At 39.7% G+C, this 17,776-nt stretch overlaps 1 protein-coding gene across 2 annotated transcripts in view; it reads left to right on the forward strand.

Moving 5' to 3' along the window:
- Nucleotides 1-17,776, forward strand: part of PEX1 (peroxisomal biogenesis factor 1) — a 54,614-nt gene that overhangs the window by 34,448 nt on the left and 2,390 nt on the right. For both annotated transcript variants that reach the window (XM_077808102.1, XM_077808101.1), the window contains exons 17-22: nt 1,451-1,515; nt 3,968-4,110; nt 4,196-4,299; nt 5,781-5,957; nt 10,171-10,401; nt 17,369-17,566. In XM_077808102.1, the coding sequence (XP_077664228.1) occupies nt 1,451-1,515; nt 3,968-4,110; nt 4,196-4,299; nt 5,781-5,957; nt 10,171-10,401; nt 17,369-17,566 (918 nt within the window). The remainder of the gene's footprint in view (nt 1-1,450; nt 1,516-3,967; nt 4,111-4,195; nt 4,300-5,780; nt 5,958-10,170; nt 10,402-17,368; nt 17,567-17,776) is intronic.

Here is a 17,776-nt window from a genome sequence, read left to right on the forward strand (position 1 = left end):
AAGACCCCCTAAGCTTATTCTTACCAGCTTAGGTTAAAAACTTCCCCAAGGTACAAACTTTGCATTGTCCTTGAACCCTGTCCTGCCACCACCAAGCATGTTAAACAAAGAACAGGGAAAGAGCCCACTTGGAGACGTCTTTCCCCAAAATCCCCCCAAGTCCTACACCCCCTTTCCTGGGGAAGGCTTGATAAAAATCCTCACCAATTTGTACAGGTGAACACAGACCCAAACCCTTGGATCTTAAGAAAACGAAAAATCAATCAGGTTCTTAAAAGAAGAATTTTAATTAAAGAAAAGGTAAGAGAATCACCTCTGTAAAATCAGGATGGTAAATACCTTACAGGGTAATCAGATTCAAAACATAGAGAATCCCTCTAGGCAAAACCTTAAGTTACAAAAAGACACAAAAACTTTCCATTATACTTTCCATTCAGCACAGTGTATTTTACCAGCCATTAAACAAAAGGAAATCTAACGCATTTCTAGCTAGATTACTTACTAACTTTACAGAAGTTCTGAGTCTACATTCCTGATTTGTTCCCGGCATAAGCATCACACAGACAAACAGACCCTTTGTTTCCCTCCCCCCCCCACTCCTGATTTGAAAGTATCTTGTCTCCTCATTGGTCATTTTGGTCAGGTGCCAGCAAAGTTATCTTAGCTTCTTAACCCTTTACAGGTGAAAGGGTTTTGCCTCTGGCCAGGAGGGATTTTATAGCACTGTATACAGAAAGGTGGTTACCCTTCCCTTTCTTTTTATGACATGCCTATTTATATCTTTCCCCAGTTTGTGAATCAGTCTGAGGCTTAGGCGGGAGACAGGTGTCTGGACACCAGTCCACCTACTCAGAGGCAGAAACATAGGCACAGAGGGAACTTTTATCCTGAAAATTTAGGCACTGAGTGGGTTTGGCGGGAGTTTTGTGAATTGCAGTGGAGCAGAAACTGGGATTTAGGCACCTAAACTTAAGACTTAGATGTGTAAGTACCTTTATGGATCTGGCCCTGGCTATGTAAGCACCACTGAGTGACTGCACACTGTGGCCACACAATGTTATCTCTGAGAGTTTTGTTTGTAATTAATCACTAAGTATTTTTTTAGAAAATTTTATGTATTCTTAATTTCTTCTTCTTTATAAAACTGTACTAACTCAGTGGGTAATGCAGCTGGCCAGAATAGTTTAAATGTATCTTCAGAACACAATCCACAGACTTGTGATACTGTAACACATTTCCCTTTATAGCAGGAAGACAGAGAGTGACTGAAATTAGCACTACCTGGCACAGTTTATCTAGTTTTTTGACTCACCTGGGAACCACTGCTTGCCCATTACTTTGAAATTCTCTAGAGCTTGCATAAATAACCCACCTTGTTAATAGATTCCACAGTGATATGGAATTAAGAAAAACCACAACTCCTGAGTCTTCTCATTTTGCTATTTTACAGGGACCAGAGCTCCTCAGTAAATATATTGGAGCAAGTGAGCAAGCTATTCGAGATGTCTTTAACAGGTTGGTTCTCTAAGAATAAATTCTGTTGTAAATAGCTTCCACTTTCATGGCTGATGCTAAAAATAATTATTTGAATTTCCTGGTCAGCAGTCTGAAGGAGCAGGCTTAATGGGTCTTGATCATTAGGTCTGAAATAGCTAGACCTGCTGAAACCACATGTTAAAATCCTGACAGGGTCAACTTAACCTTCATTCTTCATAATTTGATAAATTGTGTTCCTTGTAGTTTATTGTGTAGGTGGCCTTCGGGTAAGACTTCACAAACTGAGACCCTGTTTGCTTGTATTGACATTAAAGTTTCCATAGTAGTTTAACAGCATAATTGTGAACTTCAGAAGGAAATAGAAATAAGTACAAAATAAAGTATAAAATATTAATGGTAGTTAACTGGAAATTCTGTTCTTCAAAGCAGCTCATTTCCACAGGAAACCATCATAGTTGCTGCCGTCTATAATTAAATGTAACTATATTAGGACTTGTCTACATCAGGGGTGCTCAACCTACAGCCCGTGGGCCATACACAACCCACTAGAGCATTTCATAAGGCCCACTGTCTGCTTCCACACAATATACTAATGGCCAATTCATTAGCGTTTTGTTGTCATGTTTACATCATTTTAGTTTACACAAGTGTATAAATAGATAATACTGTACATAGGTTGTTTCTATCTAAAAACATACAAAACAAGCTGAACTGAAAATATAAAACCAATACTGGTGATTTTAAATCTTATTCAAATACGTAGAATCTGTTTGGCCTGTTCAAGATTGTGCTTAGGTTACTCCTGGGGGAATTCTGTACCACTACAGGTGTGCATAATTAATGAGCCTCACACAATTTTAATTTTTTGCGCAGAAAAAAGCTTCTGCTGGAATGTTGCTGCAGTTCCACCTTTTGCTCACCAGAGGGTGCTATGACAATAGAACACAGCAACCGCTCCCAGCCTGCTAGGGAAGAGAAAGAGCCTGCCTTCTTTGCAGCGCCTGTCAGGCTATGTCAGGAGACAGGGGCTATGGAGAGACAAAGTGCGGCTGCTGAGGGGGTCAGACAGGCTCATAAGGGCGAGTGGGGGAGGACAGACTGGGGCTGAATGGGAGTGGAGGCCCGGGGCTGAATGGGAGTGGAGGCCCAGGGCCACAGGGGGAGGCAGGTGCAGGGCCACATGGGCAGAGCAGGAGGGGGTGCAGAGCTACAGGGGAAAGAGGCTGGCTGAGTGGGGGCCCAGAGACACAGGAACAGGAGGGTGTCTGAGTGGGGGTGGAGGGACACGTGGACAGGGGATGCAAGGACACATAGGGAGAGGGCAGATGTGCCTGACTGAATGGGAGAAGCTAAGGGTCAGCCAGGGTCTCCCTAACAGTCCCTCCCCGCCCCTCAAAAAAACCTGTTCCATACTTTTCCCGCTCATACCCAACAAGCCTCCAAGTTCACACCCAGACTCCTTCCCAGCAATTACTTCCCTCTCCCTCAGCTCCTCTGTTACCTCCCTGACTCTGAGGGATGTGGAAAATATGGTTCTGTATTGAAGTTTAAATGAATTATTACTCAGAGTTCTGTATTAATATGCCTAGTAAAGAATGTATTTGTCAAAAAACATTTTCTGAATCTTTTTTTATTGCCTGTATTGTTACAGGCATACTTGCTGAGAGGTATTTTGAAATAAATGGCCAAAAATAATTGAAACCAGTGTGATTATATTGTGTTATTTTGACAAGTAAAATATGCAGAATTTGAAAATATTTTGCACAGAATTTTTAATTTTTTGGCACAGAATTTCCCCAGGAGTATTAGGTTTATATGGCCCTCCTGTGTAATAAGGTTGCACATGACTGGCCTACATGAACACTGACTTCATGGCAAGCTGGGATGTAAATCTACCCTGCAATAGCCTGCCACACACTAAGGCTTATCTTCACAAACATTTAGACTGTGGCTAGCTGTGGTGTGAATCTACCCCACGCTAGTCTGCCAGGGTCTAACAGTTCAGGCATAAATAGTTTGTTAGAGCACTTTGATCTAGTCCTCTTTGAAACAGGACTAGATCAAAGCGCATTAGCAGATTTTTAATGTGCATCAGCTGGGTCCACACGAACAGTTAGACTGGGAAGATAGTGCACGCCAGATTCACACAGCAGCTTGCTGTAAACTAAATGTTTGTATAGACAAGCTCTTAGCATCCGTGTCAACCCTGCTGCTGCACACTAGAAGTTCCCTTCTGTGCTTCAGTCTACTTCCTTTTCAAAGCAGGGTAGATCAAATACTACAGAACTTCTAGTGCATGGTAGTAGGATCCCCACTAGCACAGGGTAGATTTACACCCCAGCTTACTACAAATAAGTGTGTTTTGTGCAGACAAGTCCTTACAAACAGAACACATATTTCACATCTCTAAGCAGATTTATTTTACTTAGCTCAAACCTAAGCAGAACTGAAGGATTGTATTTTGTTCCAGAGCACAGGCAGCCAAGCCTTGTATAGTTTTCTTTGATGAGTTTGATTCCATTGCCCCTCGACGAGGTCATGATAATACTGGAGTGACAGACCGAGTGGTTAACCAACTGTTGACTCAGCTAGATGGAGTAGAAGGCTTACAAGGTAAATAATTTAGCTGTCTTTTTTTTTTTTTTTTTTTAAAGGCATGAGTTCAACACATTAATGATAATCTCTTACTTTTTCTAAGGGGTTTATGTGTTGGCTGCTACTAGTCGTCCTGATTTGATTGACCCTGCTCTGTTGAGGCCAGGTCGACTGGATAAATGCCTGTACTGTCCTCCTCCTGATCAGGTGAAGAAACACTATACTGCACCATATATGAAAGGAAAAAAAATCAGAATAATGAGCGGGATTCTTCACTGCCTTGTACTTTGTGTAGTCATGTACACCTGAACAAAGTGGACTTGACTCACCATTGCATAACTTCAGTTTTACACCTGTGTAACTTTACTAATTTCTATGGAATTGCACTGGTATAAAACTGAAGTAATGCAGAGTGGATCAGATGCAATGAATGTAAAATGGGGATAAAACATGACCAAATCAGAGTTATGGAGTTTTACGCCCGTTTTGCACTATGTAATTGACTATGCAGTGTTCAAGCAGTATAGAATCAGGCCCAGTATTCTTAGGTCTTGTGTTTGTAGAAAGAATGTCGCTCTTCAGATGTTTGTAATCCCATTTAGGAGACAGCCATATTCAATTTGATTTGACTGATAGCGTTAGTGTTTGTTTTCTCCAGATATTCTTCCATTGTTCTCCACAGATGTAGGGCCAATCATGATCTTGTGGCTAAAGCCCTCATAAAAGGGGCTTTGCTTACAGGAAATACATAGGAGCAGGGATTGTGGAGATTGAAATTTGTCATTTCCATCTGCCAACAGGACCCAGGTCACCATTTCACCTGCTGTTGCAGGGCATAATGAGGAGTAGAGTACATGGCCTTTTGCTTCCCCATGCAAATTAGTGACCCAGTGTTTTCCAGAGCAGGTAGGCATGGAGTCCAGCTGTTTGGGCTTTCCATTACCTGGCAATGGAAACATATTTCATCAGCATTTGGATAATTATGTACTGATGTAAATGGAAGGACTTCCAGTGACTTCAGTGTGTTTTGGATCAGGGCAGTAGAGATTGCAGGATTTGTCTCTTTGATTGCCCCTAATTATAATGGCAAATATTCATTAGCAATTTACATGGCAAGTTTAACAGATATCACCCCATTTCATTCTCACATGTACAAAGATAATCCCATGCACTAAGAATGCAAACACATTCTATCCAAATATTTTTCATTGCTATTTCCATAGGACAAAAAAATGAGCTTTTCAGTCTAACAGGGTTATTTCCTTTGTCTGGACACTTTTCTTCTTATGTTTAGAAAGGTGAAAACTGGTAAAAAGGCAAATCCAGTTATATTTACAAAATGTGTATGAGAGTTCACCTTTTAATGGTGTATTTAAAAATCTTGGATATTAATAATATAATTAGAGAATGCGCTCAGAGAATTCATGGCTCACTGGATATTTTGTTTGGCAGCATTTTTCTTAGAAAAATTAAGTGAAAGTAGTAATGAGCATATTCTTGTATTTGAAAATAGATTGTGCAGTATTTCCATATATGTACTATTTTAATGATATGAGTATCCCCTTCCAAAACATACATTTCTGCAGATTAGTTTGACCACTTGAGAAAGTGCTTGAGAGAATTACTGTCAAAGTACTGAATAGCAGTTAGAAGCAGGAAACAGATGACTTTACCTTTTTTCTTTTTAGACTTCTCGTTTTGAAATCCTAAAAGCCCTCAGTCATTCTCTGCCTTTGGCAAATGATGTGGACTTTCAGCATTTGGCAGCAAAAACAGAGCACTTCACAGGAGCTGATCTAAAAGCTTTACTGTACAATGCCCAGTTAGAAGCAATACATGCTAGCTTGGGTTCAAGTTTACCACAAGTAAGTGCACTTAAAGTATTTAAAGGATTTCCTTAATTACTGCGTTGTGTTACAAATATATTTTAGAGAGGTTAACTTTACCCAAAAGAGATTTCTGCCACTTTTGGCAAAATTATATTTAAATAAAATGTCTCCTTTTCCTATAATTTCTGTGATCTGTAAACTCTGACAGATAGTTTAAAACTTATTCTATATTTGTAGCTTATTAAAATTTTAATAATTTCCCTGTGACAAAATTAGTTTAATTTTTTAAAGTATTTTTGCCATTTAGAAAAGATGTTGAATTGATTTGTTTTGGTCTGAACCCATGCATATTGAATGAGAGAAGTGACAAGACAGAACCCAGTAACCCCTCACATGAGTGTCCTTAGGGTCAGTGAGCATTTTCCCAATGTTAGGGTACTAAAAGGGGTTGACATACCTAATAATATCAGCATGGACACCTGATAATTCTTCCTTGAGTAGTGTTCCCATGGGTGCTCCACTTCAGGTGTGCTCATGCCCCTTTAATCAGAGTATTTTGGTAGTAGTGTCTCTTTGGCCCGTGCATGCATCATATAATTCCTCATGCCTCACTCTGAGGCTATATAGGAGTGCACGGGCAAGCCACTCTCCATGCCTTCCTTTCAAAGTTGCTTAGCCTAGGTACCCTTCTTTAGTTATTATATTTACATTTTATTTAATAATTTAGGGTGACTTTTGATCTCTTTCCTCATTGGAGAGTGGGACTTTCCCCTCTTAGATTCTGTTGTCTTGGGTTAGGCCAAGCTCTCTGGGCTTCAAGTGGTGCATTTCTTGCTGGGAGGCCATCCCGGTCAGTGATGGGCATTCTTGTTGTGTCCACTGCTTGGTTGAATCTCATATCCCTGAGAGTGCTCCAACTGCTCCATCTTTAAGGGCAGGGTAAGAAAAAATCGGGAGCTAAAACTGAGATTCTTAATAATGGAGAGTTCCCTCCAACAAGCCTCAGCTCCAGGCCAGGAGACCCCACCGGATATTGGCTGCTGAGTGAACACAAGACCCTGTCAACTTCAACACATTTACCTAGGTCTACCCAAGGTAAATCCACTGAGAAAACCCATAGAAAATGAAGTCAATCTCCACAGAAAGAGTCCACTTCAAAAATACCTCAGTTTCCATGGATCGAGGCTGCTTTGGAGACCCACTCTGGGTACAGTTGAGGCACCAGAGGCTCTCCGTATCAATCCTATGCCTGGGGCTCCAGGCTAAGCAGAGAAAGAGGCCAGCTAGCATGCCTACGTACCAAAATCTTCAGTGCTGCACAAGCAGGACACTACATCATCAAAGCATTCCACCTCTAAGAGAACAGTTCCATGACTTCTTCGGTTCCGTCTGCATCTAAGTTGGCCACTAAGACAATTTCAGTACTGGGAAGATGTCATGCCTCTCATATGGTCTCGGCACCCCCTAATATTACCTCATTAGTACCATCTACTTTGACAAGAGTGCACTTGCCAGAGCAGCATATACCCTCGGTACTGACAACGCAATGGGGCCCCGCTCTTCAAACCTACCCGCTACCACAGAAGTTCAGATTCTCAAAGAATCTACTGGTTTTGCAGGAGCTGGAGTCTCCCTTGTTCGTCAGTACTGCAATGGTATCGGTACCGCGACAAGCACGGTCACCAAGGTCAGACCTTTCCCTGGTGCCACTTGGCTCTCCAACACATTCAGAGAGTGCTGAGGCTCCCCTCTTGAAGAGCAGGAATTTTCCTTTCATTCAAATAGTTTTATTCAAGATTCCCTGACACTTCAGACGAGATTTCCATCCTGACACTTTTGACAAGAGAGGGATTTGCACCAAAGATGGGCCTGTGTTCCCCTGACCTGGTTCAAGCACCGATGAATGTCACTCAGATGCCTTTTGGCCCTCCCCATTGGCCATACTGGGATTTTTGGGCTGTATATCATCCACAATTTTCCCATGCCCCTTTTCTCTCTTGCGGGGAATACGCCCCTACTCCAATTGCTCCTCCTTCGTTATCTCTGGAACAAAAATCCTTTGAGAAGCAGGAGGCCAGGACACTTAAAGAGGTTATTCCACAAGCAAATATTCATTTTTCCCAGATGAAGCAATTATGTCTTCCTCACCAACTGTGGCTGATGACTTCAGATACTTCCAAGAGTTAATGAAGCGCATTATGGATTCCCTCCAGATTCCCCTAGAGGAGGTCAGGGAGCCACAGCATAAGCTCTTGGACATCCTCCAATGGATCCCTCTACCTGAGTTGTCCTGCCTATTAATGAGACCCTGTTTGATTTTGCCAAATCTATCTGTCAGACCTCTGCAACAATTCCACCAACATGTAAACAGGACAATAAAAAATATTATGTTCCAGCTAAAGACTCTGAATTTCTGTTAACCCATCTGACACTGATCTCCTTGGTTGTGGAGTCCGTGAACAAATATGACAGACAACATCATGCAAAGGCCACACCATGTGATGAGGATGATCTATTCAGCAGAAAGACCTACTCATCCACAACACTTCAATTTAGGATCGAGAACTGTCAAGCTCTCATGACTAAATGCAATCATTCAAATTACCACCTTTTACTGAGCATCTGCCAGCTGATCAGTGTGACCAGTTTCAGGTTGCTATTAATGAGGTTTAGCTGTTAGCTACAAGCCTTTTTGGACACAGCCTACACTGCCACTCTATCCATCTCTATGGCAGTAGTCATGCATAGGGATTCCCCTCTGGATTCCCAGTTGAGGACCTTCCCTTGGATGACTTCAAACTGTTCACTGAGTCCACTGGTGAATCACTGAATACCTATAAGGATTCCAGAGCTACATTGCAATCCCTTGGGATTTACATACCTATAGACAAATTTAGTAGATCCCAAACCACTCAAAGATCCTACCCTGCTTCATTCTCAGGATTGCAGAGACCATATGAAACCACCCAGGAAAAAGTTGAGGGTCCTGAGAAAGAGACCGCCTGATCCCTCTGCACCTGCTACTGAAACAGCATAATCTAAGCATCAGTTTTAACGGGCTGGTTGAAGACCCGGAACTATTCCCCAACACCAAGCTGTATATATACTATTGTACCCTCCTTCTACTCTTTTGGAATCTCTCTCCCACTTTCTTTCTGCATAGGAGAGAACCACATCAGACAAATGGGTCCTGGAGGTTATAAGATCAGGGCACACTATCCATTTTACTTCCCTCCCTTACGCCCACTCCATTCCCTATCGCTCTTCATTGACCCCTCTCACAAGCACCTCTTAAAGCCAGAAGTGGATCTGCAAACGGATGCTGTAGAACTACAAGGAGTCCAGTGGCACCTTTAAAGACTAACAGATTTATTTGGGCATAAGCTTTTGTGGTTAAAAAAACACTTCTTCAGATACAAGATGTTTTTGTGAATACAGACTAACACAGATACCCCTCTGATAATTGGCTGTAGACTAGTTTCTATTCTGCACAGAGGGAAGGGGCTTTATTCCAGCTACTTTCTGGTCCCAAAAAAGAATGGAGGATGGAGACCAATTTTGGATCTAAGACTCCTAAACAACTTTGTCAAGTGTCAAAAATTCAGGATGGTTTCTCTTGTAGCTAAATTCCATCATTACAGCCAGGGGATTGGTTTTGAGCCTTCAACATTCACGTTGCTTATTTTCGTATCACAACTCACCCATCTCACAAAGATTTGAAATAGGGCAGTAAGTAGCCCCATTGTCAACATCAAGTGATGGTTTATTGAGGAAAAGGCATTCACAAACATCTTTAAAATTTAGCAGCATCTTTTCCTCTTAATAGAAACCTTGACAAGCACCACTAATAATGGACCTGTTACTTTCCAGCAGTCTTTCATCAGCCGGAAGGATATGGTACAGTACAGGTTGTGTCTGAAGTTCTGCTAACATCTTATATGCTTAGTGAGTGACACAGGACACAAAACAATGAAATAAGACATTATATTTATCTCCACAAATTATTGCTCTTCTGTCTGCTACGGAAGCAAAAAGTTCCGGCTAAATCTGAAGAATTTTCTCTGCAAAATAATTTAGAAATTTCCTCACAGAGGAGGAGGGATTGCTAGAATCAGCAACCAAGCAGAAATAACCCAAATTAAATTGTTTGTTAAATATCAATTTTAAATGAAATAGCAAATTGCTGTTACGTGTAAATAAATTTAAAGCCTCTGGCAATGGGTCTCATTTTGTTCTTGTTTTGTTCCAGGATATCGGTTCTAGCTCAGACAGTGACCTCAGTCTCTCTTCTATGGTTTTCTTAAACCATAGCAGTGGTTCAGATGATTCAGCAGGAGATGTAGAAGGAGGGTTGGAGCAGTCTCTTATTTCCCTAGAGATGTCCGAGTTGTTTCCTGAAGATTCAAGGTCCAACATTTATCGTCTTTACTTTGGAAGCTCCTATGAATCAGAGCTAGGAAATGGAACTCCTTCAGAACTGGTAATTTGTCTCTTTTTCTATAATTGACATTTATTCTAAACTTTTTTAGGGGGGCAATATAAAAATGTACAAATTAGGATATTTTGTGTATGAAAACAGATACTGTGAATTTAGAAGACAGGAACAGTTACAGTGCTTTTACTTCTCTGCAATTTGACAGTGTCTTAGACCAAGATATTTTATAATTAAGTAAACCACGTCCTAACTAGTTCTTTTTATGTAACCTATGTGTTTTTCCCCAAAAAAAATCCTCCCAAAGTAACCGAGACTGAATAGTACCATATTACAGAACCATTTCGGTCAGCATAGAGTGCTGGAGAGCCAAGTCACAATCAGAATGCTGAGAATGCCAGCACCTGGAATGTGGCAGTTTCCAATAAGCTATTCCATCAGTGCAGTACTTTTGGCCAAATGGGTTGCTTCTGTGGAGTAAGAAAATCTTAGCTGCAGTTATTGATTGGACTTAAGGACCAGAATTTCTATAGTTTTGTTGCCACCGCTGTTAAACAAGTCACCTAAGGAATTTATTCCTTTATCCCTTTATTTGTGCCAGACTCAGGATTTTACCATAATGGGACTTTAGCAACCATGAATGGGTAACTTATTTTATTAATCCTGGTCCTACTGATGCCATATATCTATGGGCTTGTTTCTTATTATTCACATCAGACACACATGAACAGGTTCAACATGTGGTGAAAACCAAAGAACAGAAATTCTAAAAAACATTGAGAATATACTTAAGAACTTATGTGATGCAGTGAACAAATGAAAACATAAATTTAATTTTTGAAACAGGATCTGGCATCTTTATGAAATGCATGGATTTTATAAAAAATATTTTAAATCTTGAAAAACTTTTTTTAGGCTAAAGCACCTCTTACTGATAAAATCTTTTTTTTCCCTTATCTTCCAGTTGGCTCTTGGTAATAGGGGTTTTCTAAAAATCTATTAGAGGTCTTTGTACAGGAAATAAATATTAATCATTTTGAAGAAAGCTTGGTGATCTGAAATTGTAACAACCTGTTGTCAGGCTGAAATCCTAACTGCCTAAACAACTTTCCTTTAAATTCCTACTAAATCATTTAGTGACATTATAATTCAGGTAGCCACTTCTTCCCAACAAGTATAGCTAGATTCTCAGAGGAGGCATAGTTCTTTGGCAGCTCTTTGCTTCCATTCATTCAAGGTCACTTGAGGTATAGTTTTAACTGCGTTACCATCGAAGTAATAATATAATCTTATAACAAAGGTTGGCCAGTAATATTCAAAGCTGTTTTCTCCATTTTTAACCTTATGGAATACATTTTGTTTATATTTACTGAAATCATAAAACCCCTCAAAATAACTTTGTTTACCATGCCTCTTTCAAATACAGTAGAGCAAGTATTACACTACTTGCAGTAATCCCACAAGATCTAGGTGTAAATTGCATCAGGGACAATTAATATCAAGTATTTAGAAATAGCTTATAAATATAAGTCAGCTAGTCAGTAGAATAAATTGCAAAAGGCAGCTGTACAATTACTTGAAGTATTCAAAGATGGACTTGCCACAAGGCTAAACTTGACACCTGCCTGTTAAGGGTGGTTTAGAGATAATAAATTCAATCCTGCTATGATACAGGGAATGCATTGACATGATACACTAGAGGACCCTTCCAATCCAAATGATTCTGTTCCAGATTTTGGAAGAAGTTTTGACTTGAGGGAGTTCAAATATTTTCCCAAAACACAAAGAAAAATCTTTTTTACGTTTTGTTTTGTTTTACTTTTTATTATGTCAAAGTTACAATAAGACATTAAACATACTTCATTGTACATTACTTATTAGTTATTCAGGATCAGGTTAATATTCAAAGAATCTAGCTAAAGATTCTGGCTTGCTGGCTAAGGAGCCATCTTCCTCTGAGTATGCTAAAAAGGGAGACCAAATTTCTAAATACCTATCCTCTTTTTTTATGCTTCTCTTGTATACGTACTTGATGCAAAAACTTTTCCATTATAAAGAGACTCCATATTTTACTATACCACAATCCCATAGGAGAAGTCACTTTTCTCCAATAACATGCAATACAAAATCCTGCTAACAATAAAAAAGAAATGAATTTGTCATTCTGTTTCAAATATAGCTCCTTTACTGGTGCATTAAGTTAGCAGGTCAGAGAATTCCTGGGAAGCTGGCATTTTGTTATAAGATGAATTTCTTTAATAATTTCCTCCCAAAATCATCTTATTCCTGAGTGCCACTGCCACATGTGTCCCCTTTTCTCCACATCTCCTCCAGCTAAGTGCATTCCTAGTGTAAAAATACAATGGATCTTAACTGGAGTCAAATGCCATCTATACAGTAATTTATTTTTAAAAAATTATTTTTGAGCTACACATTGAAAATGTATATCCCATTTCTCATACAGAGACACACTCATCTAGATTAATTTTTGTCCAAATTCATCTCCCATCTTTTATTTTCTCTGTTTTAAATCTTGTGATAATTCTGTCTTTGATTTACCTTAATCTCTTTAATTGCAATATTTGTTTATTGCAAAAGTTTATTTGGTTTCACCTTTGATTTTTTCACTTTGTGTAGTGCCTATTGTTTTAGTATAATAAAGGTTGACTAGAGGCTTCTCAATGTTTACCCTCTAAAACAGTTGTTCTCAACCTTTTTGGGCTCAGGACCCATTTGTAAATGTTTATGGCCTGTCACGACACAGTAATATAGTCTGGAGGTGGAGTCCCTGGGGAAGGGGGTGGGGGATTGGATCTGCCCGGCACTCACCCCACAGTGGTGACTTCTGCAACTCCTGTGTTGTGGGGCTGGCTGGGCTTGGCTATCGGCTCTGGGCATTGCAGCTTCCATGGTTTCAGCATCACTCAGGTTTGGCTCCGCTCCCTGACTGGACCAAGTTTATGTGAGTGGAGTTGTGACCTGGCTCATGGGGTTGCAGTGCCACTCACTCAAATTTGGCCTACCTTGGGCTCCTGTTATCATGACAGCTGGGCCAAACCTGAGTGGCGCTGGGAGCCCAGAGGTTACAGTGCCTACAGCAGGGAGGCAAGCCCAGCCAGCCCTATGGACCAGGAGCCACAGGGGCTGCCACGCGACCCTTTGAAACATTCTGGTGACCCAGTTTGGCAGAAACCCTGCTCTAAAATATGGCTGAGTGACTGAGAAATTTTCTAGAAGAAGTCCCCAAGTCTATTTATCCAAAAAATTTTTTCTTTATCTGTTGGTTTCTGGAGAATCCAGTCTGTGTTTCTCTGTGGGGTGCAGAAGGTGGCTTCAAAGGATGATAACAGCTCGAGTACATAGGTATCCCCTCCCTACTAGAGAAGGTATATACAATGCCACAACAATACATACACAATTGCATTTTTAACACAATGTATTCCAAAGGTATTAATCCTCATTCAGTAAGGTTTAACTTAATTCAATAAAGTTTTATCTTAATTCCATAAGGTTCATTCAGGATATTAGAGTCTCTCACAATAGTGTATAAAATTTGTTACCAAAAGTTTAAATCCTGGTGGATAGGTAGCCAAAGTATTAATACCAAGAGAAAGTTCAAACCTTAGATGTGGAATTTTTATTATGCCCAGTGGTCTTCCAGGTATCAGAACCCACTTTAGCCAGCCTTTTTTGCACCTAGCATTCAGACTGGATTCTCAGGCAATCCCTCATGTCATTTATTCTTAAAGTAGAATTTAGCTCAATTCTACTTCACCATTTTACTCATGGAGAGCTGCAAACAAAATTATTTTCTTTGAGACAAGGTATTGGGACAAATGCCTTCATCCATGTCGCTGCAGCTCTACAGTTCAGCTAGTTTGGTGCACTGTGTGTTCGTCTCCTCTCTGATGTGTTTTATATTTACTTATATTAGAATGTAAGGCCTTTGGATAAGGGACTATATTTTTGCATAATTCTGCAATACAGTATGCACACCTATAATGCTATATAATTAATTGTGCCTGGCATTCTTCAGTAACCGTGACTAAGACTATATCTTTGTCACAAAGTTTTTTTTAACACAAAAACATGAATTTAAGGTTTTATTAGCAACAAGTAATGATCTTGTAACTTTCCGAGTAAAACTCCTATATCATTTTTTTTTATAAACTTGGCTCTATATGTAACTGGATAACCTGATTTTTTTTAAACAATTATCAGTAAGCAGCTTAAAATATTTTAAATTACAAAATAAAGTGATCTGTTGACTTTGCTCTTCTTTAAAACAAAATAAATTTGCGTCTTTTTTTTTTTTCCTTGACAACCATCCAGTCTTAACCATGAGATTACAGAATGCCCTTAAAGGTATAGGGATTAATCTCCAGCGATCGCTTCTGAATCCAGATCTCCACTGCACTAGGAAAATGTACTGCTGCTGTTTATCAGGCTGAACCTAAGGGGGGTTTTTTGGGGTTTTTTTTCCTCCTTTAACAGAACTCCAACAAGTTTGTCAAGCTGTAACATGTTTAACTCTTCCACTCTTGTCCCTAAAAGAAAGCTGTATATTCGTAATGTTTCCATGTTAAAACATGGATGAATGTTCAAAATATTTTAATATGTCAAATTTCATCTATATTAATAACAGTTTTTGAAGCACAATGGCTAGTAATGCAGTCAGTATCTTACAGGAGGCAATTTCAAAGGCAGTTCTCTATGTAGGGAAATTGATTTTGTTCTGCATTTCTAACACCGTAAATTGAAATACATTTAGGTTTTGATTCAGTTCAGTAAAGTCAACAGGAGGCTTGATTGGCTTCAGTGATTGTTGGATCAGACCATTAGAGATTAAGGCCCCAATTCAGCAATGTGCATCGGTATATGAATAGCTTTAAGGATATCAGAAGTCAGTGGAACTATTCATATGCTTAAAGTTATGCATGCTTAAGTACTTCTCTGAATCAGACCCTACAGGATTGTCAGAGACTATATGCTGGGGGAATTTCTTTAACATCTTGGCAGACATTCAAACAAAGACAATCTCTAGGTAGCAGGTCTGGCAGTCCCTGTCAATACTGTGGTTAAAACTATGCTTAAATAATTTTACTAGTGCAGTTCTAGCATGGTTAGGTATATGGGGATTGTTGATGTGTAGGTAGAAGACAGATGTTGATATAACATCAGAGTTAAGGTTGTGTACCTATGAATGTCATAGTTTTCCGTAATTATACTTAAACTTTAACATTAATTTAGACTTGCCTGTCTTTCAGATGTTATTTTTGTAATAACTGCAGTGTTTTGATCAAGCTCTTGTATTAAAATGTTGATATGTGAATTCAGACCCTTATCTTAATATAGAATTTTGTCTGAGAAATTCCTTTAGTTTTATGATGAAGTGTCATGGTAAATGTTGATATCCCTCCAATGCAGACACCTTTATTCTCCAGTAGCTGTATAAATTAGATTGGGGTAGAATTTTCAGAAGTACCTAAAAGAGTAACTTAGGCACCTATGTCCCATTTTCAAAAATGATTTAGGGGGTGATTTTTAGAAGCACAAATGGCAGTTAGATGATTTTCAAGGAGTCTTTCAAGAGACTTTGGAGTGTAAATGCTTAAGTCACTCTTGAAAATTGGATTTAGGAACCTAAGTCACTGAGGTGCTTTTGAAATGTTTATATATATATATATATATATATATATATATATATATAAAAAATATGTCATAGATGACAGCTGTATTAACATACCTTTTGATACTTCAGAGTTCTTGAACTTCCTAATATGCTTCAGCTTTGGGCTTTGGAATTATATAAATTTTCTAAAGTCTGCTGAGAACTCAGATTGCTGATGTTTAAATTATCACAGTGAATAGCTTCAAAACTAACCATGTAAACTTTCCCAGAATTCAAAGCCCCTAGTTCTTCCTACTGTTGGGATGTGCCACCGAGTACAGCTTGGACACACCATCCAAGTTGTACTTATGTTGCATCCCCAAGAGTCTGAATATTCAGAGTCCACCTCAGAGAACTCTGGTTACAAATAAGTAACCTTCATTTCTTCTTCAAGTGTACTCTGCGCATTCATACTCTTGAAGTGCACCAGCTGGTGCAGCTTGGCCTCAAAGAACTCAGGGTACAAGTAAATAACCTTCATTTTTCACTCATAACTAAGACAAATTTGGACTATTAAACCAAACGGTTTTTGAAATAGTGCATTCCCAAAAAGTTAGATTTTTCTAAAAGTGAAATACCTCATTATTCAAAGTTTTGTATGTTGTCTGAGCCAATGTGTGTGTTGGTCCAATGGTGCCTTCTCTGGCCTGCAGGTCATTGGTACTTGAACTCATTTAGCCTGGCGGGCTGTTAGTCTATTACTGGTGCCCAGGGATCTGAAGACCCACTCCACTCTTAAATCCGTCAGGGAGTTGATAGGGAAATCCATGCCCACCCACTCCACTGGGTTCCAGCTCAGGGTCCTCAAGCTAGATAAGCCATATCAGGGTTTGTTGTCTCCGGCTATGCCTTGAGCTCCTCCCTACTTTCCCTGGGATTTCTGCAGATTCTTTGGCCTGCTGTTCTGGGTGTCTCCTTCTTGGGTATTGTCCCTGAGTGGCTCTTCAGCAGCTTGCTGGCAGGAGTTCCCTCCCCCAGGCCTTTTTACTCTTCTGATGGCCGCCCCACTCCTTTGCTTCCCAGTCCTTTTATCCTCCCAGCTAGGTTGAGGCTGCTAAGGAGCAATGACCGGCAGTGCCTGTGTTAACCTTTTGGTTGCTGGGCCAGAGGGGGGTACATATACCCTTTGACAATGTCCAAAATAGCTTGTCTGGTTAACCAGATGCTTTTGTGCTGGGAAGTCACCATAAATGACACATTTTAGGAAAAAAAGGACTTTTTATTGGTGAAGAGAGAAAGCTTAGGTACACAATTGTGGGTAAATGGAACGTGTATTAAAATCTTAACTATGGAGTTGCTATTTTGGATTAATAGTAACTTAGTGTTTTTTCCCCGTCACTCTAGAGCTCTCAGTGTTTGTCTGGACCAAACTCCATAACCCATGATTTAACTGGCATTACTCTGAGAGATATAGTATCGTCACAACCCTCTGTGCTCAGAACCGCCTCACAAGAAGGTTTCCAAGAACTTAATCAGGAACAAAGAGAGCAACTCAGGGCTGAAATCAATGCAATCAAGGCCAACTACAGGAGCAAGAATGGAGTATGGCAGTTTTTTCATATTATTCAATCCTAACATGTTTCCATTAGTTTTCACTCCTTGTCTGTATTTTTTCCTGTTTATAAATTATTTCTGCATTAATATTAAATTGAAACAGAGTAAAGCTAATGTGTAAAGGTCGAAGACGTAGTCTGACAAAATATGCCAGCAAGCTGACTGCTTCATATAGCTACATTATTCCTGTGTTTTTAA

Source organism: Eretmochelys imbricata, chromosome 2 (assembly GCF_965152235.1).
Source record: "Eretmochelys imbricata isolate rEreImb1 chromosome 2, rEreImb1.hap1, whole genome shotgun sequence".
Lineage (NCBI taxonomy): Eukaryota > Metazoa > Chordata > Testudines > Cheloniidae > Eretmochelys > Eretmochelys imbricata.